Source organism: Chelonoidis abingdonii, chromosome 20, assembly GCF_003597395.2.
Source record: "Chelonoidis abingdonii isolate Lonesome George chromosome 20, CheloAbing_2.0, whole genome shotgun sequence".
NCBI classification, from domain to species: Eukaryota; Metazoa; Chordata; order Testudines; family Testudinidae; genus Chelonoidis; species Chelonoidis abingdonii.
The window spans coordinates 6,955,209-6,965,246 of record NC_133788.1 but is presented as its reverse complement, the minus strand read 5'-3'; the positions used below and the strand labels follow the sequence as shown (position 1 = coordinate 6,965,246).

At 40.7% G+C, this 10,038-nt stretch overlaps 1 protein-coding gene across 3 annotated transcripts in view; it reads right to left on the bottom strand.

The window, feature by feature from the left end:
- Positions 1-1,810: 1,810 nt before the first annotated feature.
- RABEP1 (rabaptin, RAB GTPase binding effector protein 1) overlaps positions 1,811-10,038 on the bottom strand; it is a 72,665-nt gene continuing 64,437 nt past the window's right edge. For 2 of the 3 annotated variants that reach the window (XM_032786990.2, XM_032786989.2), the window contains 4 exons: positions 9,660-9,715; positions 8,631-8,729; positions 7,800-7,916; positions 1,811-2,424 (listed from right to left, as the gene is read on the bottom strand). In XM_032786990.2, coding sequence (XP_032642881.1) covers positions 2,323-2,424; positions 7,800-7,916; positions 8,631-8,729; positions 9,660-9,715 — 374 coding nt within the window. In that variant the 3' untranslated portion in view covers positions 1,811-2,322. The remainder of the gene's footprint in view (positions 2,425-7,799; positions 7,917-8,630; positions 8,730-9,659; positions 9,716-10,038) is intronic. The other variant, XM_032786991.2, reaches the window with a different exon arrangement.

Below are 10,038 nucleotides of genomic sequence, written 5' to 3'. Positions count from 1 at the left end.
CTGTAAAAGCAAGATATAATCAATCATTTAGTTCCCCTTCTCAACTATGTTCCTTCCAGAGCCTGTGTACCCATACTCTCATCCTAATTACACATGCAGCCACTTATCCAGGCTATAACAATTTAGTACACCAACATGCATGTACATTTCCATTCTGTAATGGAATGTATTGGTTACTAGCAAGTTTAAGAATGCTCACTAACAGCTCACGCACTCACTTTTCTTGAAGACTGCAGCGAGACATCACAGCCAGCATCTGCCACCGAACACCACAGCTATGAGAAATGCAGTACGTGGAAGCCATACCAATGAAAACAAACTAAGCAGAATTGAGGCTGAAAAGAGGAAGTGAAGTGACTCAGTGCGGAAAAGATGTTGAATGATTATTTCCTTGCTTTCTTCCAGTTTGGGATATACAGCCTAGAACCTCGCCTCAAAAGTTAGATATTTTTGGGCCAGGCTACTAGGTTATTTCCTCAAATAGGTGCTACAAATTATTTAATGTTTGTTAGATTTATTCCAGTTCTCATAAAAGAGCCATCTTCCTTAAAGCACTACTACCAGGTTTAAGTACCAGCAGAACATTAGCAACATAAGGTCGGTGAGGTAATATCTTTTAGTAGAAACAAGCTCTCACCCACCTTGTCTGTCTGATATCTTGGGACCGACACAACAACCACCCTGCGACGTAGAATGTTCGTTAGGTAATTTCAGAGCCTAAGGGGATCTATAGGCTGAAAACAGTTGCTTTTCCTGTGACTCCTGCTGCCAAACACAAGCCCATATTTTCAAGTATGTACATACAATATAATGCATGTGCCCACTTAAGAATTGTGGATGCTCAATGTTAATATTCAGAAAGTAAATTCTTACTAACCTTTCCATTAGTAAAGGCTGAAATACTGATCCAATGACAACTTCCATTCCTCTCAAAGGCCAGAGCTAGTTCAGTTATCACAGGGACCACTTCAAATATTCAGAATTTGCAACACTTAGTATAGGACAGTGGCAGATAAGCCATCAGCTGAGAACCTGTATGGAATTCTATTTTTTTTTTTAAAAGAAGTCATGTTATAATACTGTCTTGTATGACGTGTATGACAAGAAACCCAAAACTAGCACTTGTAGAATATCACTGTCTCGTTGCATAGTGTTACCTTAATGTCTAGTTAAGGGTTAGAGTGGGATTTGACTTATTTCCTGTGTTTTAAGCAATACCTGGACACCATCTTTGAGATGCATTGCACTCGAACAAAACCTGTAGCATAATGCTTTTGTGCTACGTGATACAGACTGTGATGCAGGTTGCGTGTACCGACCTATATTTGGCATTGGTGTGAGACTTTGAATTCTTCCTTAATTCAGAATCATCTTCCTTTTTCAACTACAAATTATACACGGTAAAAGCTAGTTCACACAGAACGACATTCACCCCAGCAGAGATGATGTGCAAATGCCCTATATGTTGCTTAAATGGTGCACAGAGTTTTGTTAAGTCTTAACACAAATATGGGACTAGCAACACCTCAGTTCTAAAACTGAGAAAGAATCAGTTATGGTGCCATTTTTTAAATTAAACCTGTGAAGAAGAGGTTATAAATAGTGCATTTCTTTAACCCCAGATTTTTAATCTGAAGTCCATTCTTTAACGATCAATTCTTTTTTTGGGGATTAACTTTATCAGTTCCCAAGATGCACAGCTCACTCATATCCACTACATTTCAACCACAGTCAGATTGTTCAACAAAAACTAAAACGGTTTAAAATTAAAATAAAGCACTGAGTTAGGAAATAAGATCAATATCCAGTGTCCTGCTAATAAATTCATATTTTAATATAAAATATTCATACAGCACGCTACACCTCAGGCTGTCTGCTAGCTGAATACCGTTACTGACTATTCAAAACAGAAAAACTTCAATCGCTTTGCTCTTCAATGTGTTTTGAGGGATGATATGATTTCCAGCTGCTACTTTGATTACAGTATTTAAGGGGATTTGTTCCAGATATCTGTATTAGGTTAATAAGTTGGCCAAAAGGAAAGAAAAATATTTTTCAGAACGTAAAGGACTGTTTCCACTTACCGTGGAAAACAACACTGCACCCGTTAGTGTTCCCATTAAAAAATGCTCTTCTACACTGCAAGGCTCCCTGGTGCTCTCTTCCTGCCCTGTGCAAAACCTTCTCCCCTCCAGAAACAACCTCAGTCATTGCTCCCCTCTGTCATCGTCTGCTCTTTCCATTGTTAAATAATAATTAATGTTGCTATAAAGATGAGTTAAAAACCCCAAAGGCAGCCATGGAGCCCTGCCCATCAGGGTGTCATGTTTCAGGAAGCTGATTAATGTCTGTCAGTTTTGTGTCGTTCAGGATTGCACGGATTCTCTCCAAAGAATCTGCCTGCCGGATCCGTTCCAACTGCACCTAGAAAAAGCAATGAATACAATGAGCTGGTAAAATGTGTGTAATGCTCCTCAAACCGGAAGATATGGTATTAGTGTGGATGCTATCTGCTCTGACATGCTACATCGGCATATCCACACTGCTCGCTTCTGCACGTAAAACAGTGGTAATGTACTCTCAGCTGAGAAACAGTGGGCTTGCTCTGTGGCCTGCAAAGTTCTAATTCAGTTAACAGTAACTGATCTGTTTGGTATCCCATGCAACTTAGCTTGTAAGCATCTACTTAATGACGGCACGAGTTGTTGCAACCCCCTACGGAGAATCTGACATTGTTTCCTCTCCCATTTATGCAATGGTTTTAGAGTTCTTCCCTTAGGATATTCAGTTTTACCCAGTAGTGCTTTCTTATGCTACGCATGCCTAATCAGAGGGTGCAAGTATGTTCATTCAGGATCAAAAAGCATGTACAGTTACTTTACCGTTCAACTGTTTCTTTATATGAAACGATTTCTTCACTGAGCCAATTCACCTACCTCCACCCCTCATTAAATGTTAAATCTTAATGATGCAAGTGCAGTACTTCAAATGATTGGTGAAGATGGACATGATTTGATGGACATCAAAACATGGGAAAGGAGATCTCGTCTACACTGAATTTACAAAATTACTCCAAACATCAGCATGACATAGATTTGATACACTTCTTGACGCAATCTTTAACAAAATAATAGATAATTAAAGTGTTTAAACAGGGTACATATTTTTGGGGGAAAACTGAGTAGTGGCAGTAGGGATCTAATCTTCTTTAAATCCCATCAACCCACAGGAAAATAAAATACTGATAGGCTGTTTAGGTGTCGGAAATCAGAGAAGAGAACTCTGCTAGGAGCTGGACATGTGGAAAAAGCAAGTCATCCCAATACACTCCAGGGAGAGTGTATCTGTGTTGGACAAACCTAAGAACAGGGTATTTTAGGTTTCAAAAGCCACTACTTTAGCACTTTTCTAACTAGATGATTCATTGCTCTCACATATCAAGCACAGTAACCTGGTAGTTATCAATGTACCGCTCAGTGACATACTGGCAAGGAGGAACAGAGAGGAGTCGAATTCAAAAGGTGATGTGAAAGATGGCGTGACCCTTCCATGAGTGTGTATAAGAAGAGTCTGATTTTGTGCAACTTCACACAGAGGTCTGATGGTGTAAGTTAAACTGCTAGGAGGAGCTACTTTAAAAACATCCACGTTTGCACACACGCTGGCTGATTGCTTTTCCTGATACGCCTTTGCCTTCTAGCCCCGTGTGTGTTAGGAGAAGCAACCGGCAGAAGTGTGTGCCCAAAGATGGATATTTTTAAAGTCACTTCCCGATCTCGCTCCCCAGCATTTTCTCTTACACCTCTAAGCAGCTTGGTTTGAAAGTTAAACCAACTCAGGCCTGGTATACACTTCACACTTAGGTTGACATAGCTAAGGTGTTCAGGAGTGTGAAAAATCCACACCCCCGAGTGCCTCAGCTATACTGACCAAACCCCCCGTGTACATGCAGGTACATCCATGCAAGAATGGGTCCACTGAGCTAGCTACTGTTGCTTGGTGGGGAGGAGTTCCTACAGCACTGCAAAAACCCCTCGTGCTGCTGTACTCTGAGTCTACGCTGTGAAGTTATGCCAGTTTAGCTATGGCACCACACCTATGCTGCAATAGTGCCCATAGTGCAGATGTGGCCTCAGACACTAACTCCAGCTTGCTAACGTGTAACTTAAACCATCTTAACGCATCTGAATTTGACTGTTTTGCAAAAGTGTGCGTGTGTATGTATATATATCTCCTTACTATATGTTCCATTCTATGCATCTGAAGAAGTGGGCTGTAGCCCATGAAAGCTTATGTTCAAATAAATGTGTTAGTCTAAAGTGCCACAAGTACTCCTGTTCTTTTTTCAAAAGAGTGATTTTTGTAAAGGGAAATCATGCCTCACCAATCTACTATAATTATTTGAGGAGGTCAACAAGCATGTGGACAAGGGGGATCCAGTGGATATAGTGTATTTAGATTTTCAGAAAGCCTTTGACAAGGTCCCTCACCAAAAGCTCTTAAGCAAAGTAAGCTGTCACGGGATAAGAGGGAAGGTCCTCTCACAGACTGGTAACTGGTTACAAGATAGAGAAAAAAGGTAGGACTAAATGGTCACATTTTCAGACTGGAGAAAGGAAAATGGTGGTGTCCCCCAGGGGTCTGGGACCAGTCCTTTTCAACATATTCATAAATCATCTGGGGAAAGGGGTAAACGGCGAGGTGACAAAATTTGCAGATGATACAAAACTATTCAAGATAGTTAAGTCTCAGGCAGACTGCGAAGAGCTACAAAAGGATCTCTTAAAACTGTGTGACTGGGCAACTAAATAGCAGATGAAATTCAATGTTGATAAATCCAAAGTAATGCACATTGGAAAACATAATCTCAACTATACGTATAAAATGATGGAGGCTAGATTAGCTGTTACCACTCAAGAAAGAGATCTTGGCATCATTGTGGATAGTTCTCTGAAAACATTCACTCAGTGGGCAGTCAAAAAACTGAACAAAATGTTGGACTTCATTAAGAAAGGGATAGATAATAAGACAGAAAACATATTGCCGCTATATAAATCCATGGTACGCCCACATCTTGAATACTGTGTGCAGATGTGGTCGCCGCATCCCAAAAAAGATACGTTAGAATAGGAAAAGGTTCAGAAAAGAGCAACAAAAATGATTAGGGGTATGGAATAGCTGCCATATGAGGAGAGATTAAGAAGACTGGGACTTTTGAGCTTGGAAAAAAAGATAACTAAGGGGAGATATGACAGAGGTCTATAAAATCATGACTAGGGTGGAGAAAGTAAATAAGAAAGTGTTATTTATTCCTTGTAACACAAGGACTAGGGGTCACCAAATGACATTAATAGGCAGCAGGTTTAAAACAAACAAAAGGAAGTATATTTTCTATACAACACACAGTCAGCTTGTGGAACTCCTTGCCAGAGGATGTTGTGAAGGCTATGACTTTAACAGGATTCAAAAAAGAATTAGATAAATTCATGGAGGATAGGTCCATCGGTGGCTATTAGCCAGGATGGGCAGAGATACTATCCCTAACCTCCTAACCTCTGTTTGCCAGAAGCTGGGAATGGATCACTTGATGATTACCTATTCTGTTCATTCCCTCTGGGGCACCTGGCACTGGCCACTGTCAGTAGACAGGACACTGGGCTAGATGGACCTTTGGTCTGACCCACTATGGCTGCTCTTATGCAGAGTGAAAATAGGGAAGTTAATTATGGCAGCAGCTCTAGGCCTTCTAATTGAGTATAAAGCAAGCAAGTGGATAACAAACCCATATTATTTATTAATTAAATCAATAAATGTGTTTATTCATTGAATAAGGTTTTCCTGGTCTTTAGGCTAGGCCTTGTGATCCCAAGCTAGTGTAACTAACGAGCTATTAAATAATTAAGTTGTGTGTCTGTGTGTATACACACACACACACACACACACACACACACGTCTGTCTGTCTGTCTCTCCCTCTCATAGATCTGGAAGCAACCCCGAAAGGTCACTGAGTCCAGCCCTCTGCCTTCACTAGCAGGACCAAGTACTGATTTTGCCCCAGATCCCTAGGTGGCCCCCTCAAGGACTGAAATCACAACCCTGAGTTAAGCAGGCCAATGCTCAAACCACTGAGCTATCCCTCCCACCACATAAATACATAAGGACATCTATCAGACTCCTGCCTTGACCATTTTTAATATTTAATATGTTTCCTGCATATCAAATTACTCTCTGGAATTTGGATTCAGGGCTACCTGCTATCAAGAGGTCTTAGCATTAAGATCATGCTTCTTAGCATCAGGAACTTCAGGCAACTACTGGCTAGTTGATTTAGATATACAATAATCAGCCACAGACATGGCCTGTTTTCTCCAGAGCTCGTACTGAACTCATCAGTCCACAGAAAAAAGAAGTGCATCCAGACCCCCCAGGGCCAAGGAGAGGAAAGGAAATAACTCTTGCCAGCTATCAAGGAGAAACTAAAATCCTCATACATTATACAGCAGGGTTTGTATTTACACACAGGGAGCCAGCACATAAAATACTGATCAGTTAGTCTACCAATCGTTCTGTATGTCTGAGCGGGGACATGCCGATTCCTACAGAAGAGGCTAATAGCTGTGGGACTGGAGTGACATGACAAAGACTGTCCAGCCACAGGAAATACAGGCAGAAGCCTGTGACAAACCTAACCTTACAAACTAAGCTGGAATCAGGAAAACAGTGGCAAGTGACATAGTAACAGTAACTACCTTTTACCATTGCTCTTTGGAACCACATGAATATTTTGAGACAAGAACTGTGTAAATTTTCACTATGGAAACTGAGCCAATGCAGTTTCAAAGCAGTACGTGGATTTGTAAGAGAACGACAGCAGGTAAAAAGCAGTTTTACAGAGCACGTTAGCTTAATTGTCTCATATTTGTACTGCGTAGTGCTACAGAAACAAGTAGGAGAAAGAGTTAACCTACTCTGTCCATCCATAGGGACCACCTCCAGCAAGCAACACGCTGAGTTCTTTTGTTGCGTATGCAAAGATTCTTGATTTGGTTTACTAGCTAAACTAGGAAATGTGAATTACAATATATATTTCTAAGCGACTCTTTACTGAACAGTTGGTACAAGAAGTTAAAAGGATACAGGACAGAACCTTAGTATACCCCTGATGAGAGATCTGGCTGGATGGATAAGAAATGAACCACACTCCATTGCATGAAAATTACCCAAAAATCCATAAGTATTAAAATCTGTTCCTTCTGCTGACTTGTGATCTCTTGAGCCCAACTATAGCTTCTTCCTTTTAGGATCAAACACAGGACTCAGTGATAGGGATACAAAGTTATCCTGTGCTACAGCTTAAAGAGCAGCAAATACACAGCCCAGGAGCGATTAGAGCAAATTCCTGACATTGCACTTGAATATTTACATCTTGATGGACCACTATGACTAAATTATACACTGAGCGGAACATCATGAGGTGCTCTGTGCAATGTTAGGGAATCATGGAGCTATTATGCGTGTGGTTCTGTACAACTCCATTTAATGCACTAACTCCCTACTGGCTGCTGGGAGGGAGTTGCGGGGCAGGCAGTCAGATCCAGGCTAAATAAGAGCCCAGCAAGGCGCTAAAACAAGTTGGATTCCTGGCTTAGACTAAAAATTCTTTACTGCTCACAATACTATTCGTTGGTTTGTGGTCCCAGTTTTTATGTCACAGCGCATCCCGACTACAGAGGTGACAGAATACGTATGGGCATGAACAAATGTCATACTCGGGATAGACTGATTGCACATCTCTTACCTGAAGGGTTTGAGAAAGCTTTACAAAGTCTCTCTGGACTTGCTCGCTGACATCTAATTCAGTCTGCAGACGCTGAGCTTTGTTCTTTTCTTCAAACATCAACTGCTCGAGGTTAGCCTGGAAAGAGACAAGTTATTGACCTTGTGCTTAAACTATTTACAAAAGGGGCACGGATGGACTTCTGATTAAGCGTGGGTCTGGGAATCGGGTAATCCGGGTATATTCCAATCTTTCTGCCTGAAGCTGGACCCTCTCCATGTCTCAGTTTCCCTATATGGGAAAAAAGGGTTAATACCCAGTTTCCAAGAATATGGGGATGGTGACGATTAACTCGTTAATGTAGGAAAAAGCCCTTCCCTAGCACCTTATTTCCACAGGTCTCCAAGTGGAACTGCAAGTTTTTGACAATGAAATCAGACAGTAAATGGAGTATCATGATTCTCTCACAGGTAGATTACTGTATTTTTTGTTTGGGTTTTGATCAAAGTGGTATAAAAATCAGACCAGAATTAATTCATTCCTCTGCCAATGGAGTACTGTTCCCCACAGTGACCACTGAAATGTCAAATATTCAGAGTCTCAGGGGACCCAAACTGGTTAATCCAGTTTTAAAATGTCTGGGAATAGAGCTTTCAACAACTTCCCTAGGGAGACTTGCACAGTCAGGGCATCTCCCGAGATCCACTCTTCCCTTTCTGTTTCATCCTTACTGTTAGCAATCCCCATTTTGACCAGTAGTGTGAGCTTTCAGAACACCGTGCTTGACAAAACCCAAGTGTCTGTACAAATTCAAAACTTGCTTTCATATAGAACCATCATCGTAACAGTTACCTTGGCAGTGGTCTCCTTCTTTAGCTGTTCTTCAAGAGTGTTTTTCATTTCCTGAAGATTCTCCAGCTGCTGCTGTTTTTCCTGCAAGGTGCACTCCAACTGTGAAATCAGAGAAAATCAATTACTTGAAACCCTCTAAAATTTTCTTTTTCAACAGATGCCTGGCATTCAAAACATTACATGGAAAGATCAGTGTAACTGCTTTTGTAGAGAAACCCCAAGATAAACATGCCATCGCCCCTTTCTTTCCTGAAACCTGAAGGAAATGCCTGTAGCAAATAACATTAGCATAAAAAGTATATACAATTTTAAGCATTAGGAGAGCCTCTGTTAAGGTTGCAAAAAACTTGCACTGTTTCCCATGTTATAATTCTGTCCTTCAGAGTTCCAAACGTCTACTTATTTGCTCCTTTCAAATGACAGTGCTGCTCTTCAAAATCCAGAAGCATACAAGTTCTCAACTTGCAGCAATCTGGCAATGTACACTGTGGTCAGAAAATTCTCCTACACAGAATAAGCACTACTTCCTTTTTATGGAAGGAAGTAAATTCTCTATTACTTTACAGCTACAGTGACATGAAGGCCACAACAAGGTAACTATCAGGGGGGTAGTCATGTTAGTCTGGATCTGTAAAAAGCTACAAAGAGTCCTGTGGCACCTTATAGACTAACAGACAGATTGGAGCACAAGTTTTCTTCTGTGAATACCCACTTCGTCGGACGCGTGTAGTTCGGAATGATTTCCGCTATCTTGCTTGTATCTCCCTAGACACGAGTGACTTGTCAGATAGTGTCCTCATTCAGAGTCATTTTACAAAATACATATTTTGGTTAGTAAAAACTAAGCAGAGCCAGCAAGGAAAGTTAGCTTATTTTCTCTGACATGAGGGGGTTGATATTGACACAGATTCTAGAAGAACAGGAATGAATCACCTTGTTGGGATTCTCCTTCCTGCTCCTATCATCAGGTTAAATTTTCTACATTTAAGTTTGCAAAATTCTTAAATGATCTTCAGACTGAACTCTTACCTGTTCCTTTTCCACTTTTACTCTTTCCAATTCAGATTTTAGGCTAGAAATAGAAGCTGCAAAACAGAGGAAAAACAGACTTTTCACTTCGTCAAGGCACTAGCTTTGCCAGATTGTACACCTCACTTTCATCAACCCATTTAAAAAAAAAGTAAAAATAAGCATCTAAACATTGTATCGTGGTAAATGTATCTGAAGATCTTTTTACTATATGGAATGGTTTACCTCCAGCCAGAGTTTTCTGCAAGGCTAATACGTAATCCAACAGATCCCAGCAAGGATGAGTTCTGAAGATTTCTCTTCATTCATTCTGGGAGTTACTATTTCCCCCCTTATAACTCTCATCTCTCAATAGCTTATGATCATGGCAATCTTCCTC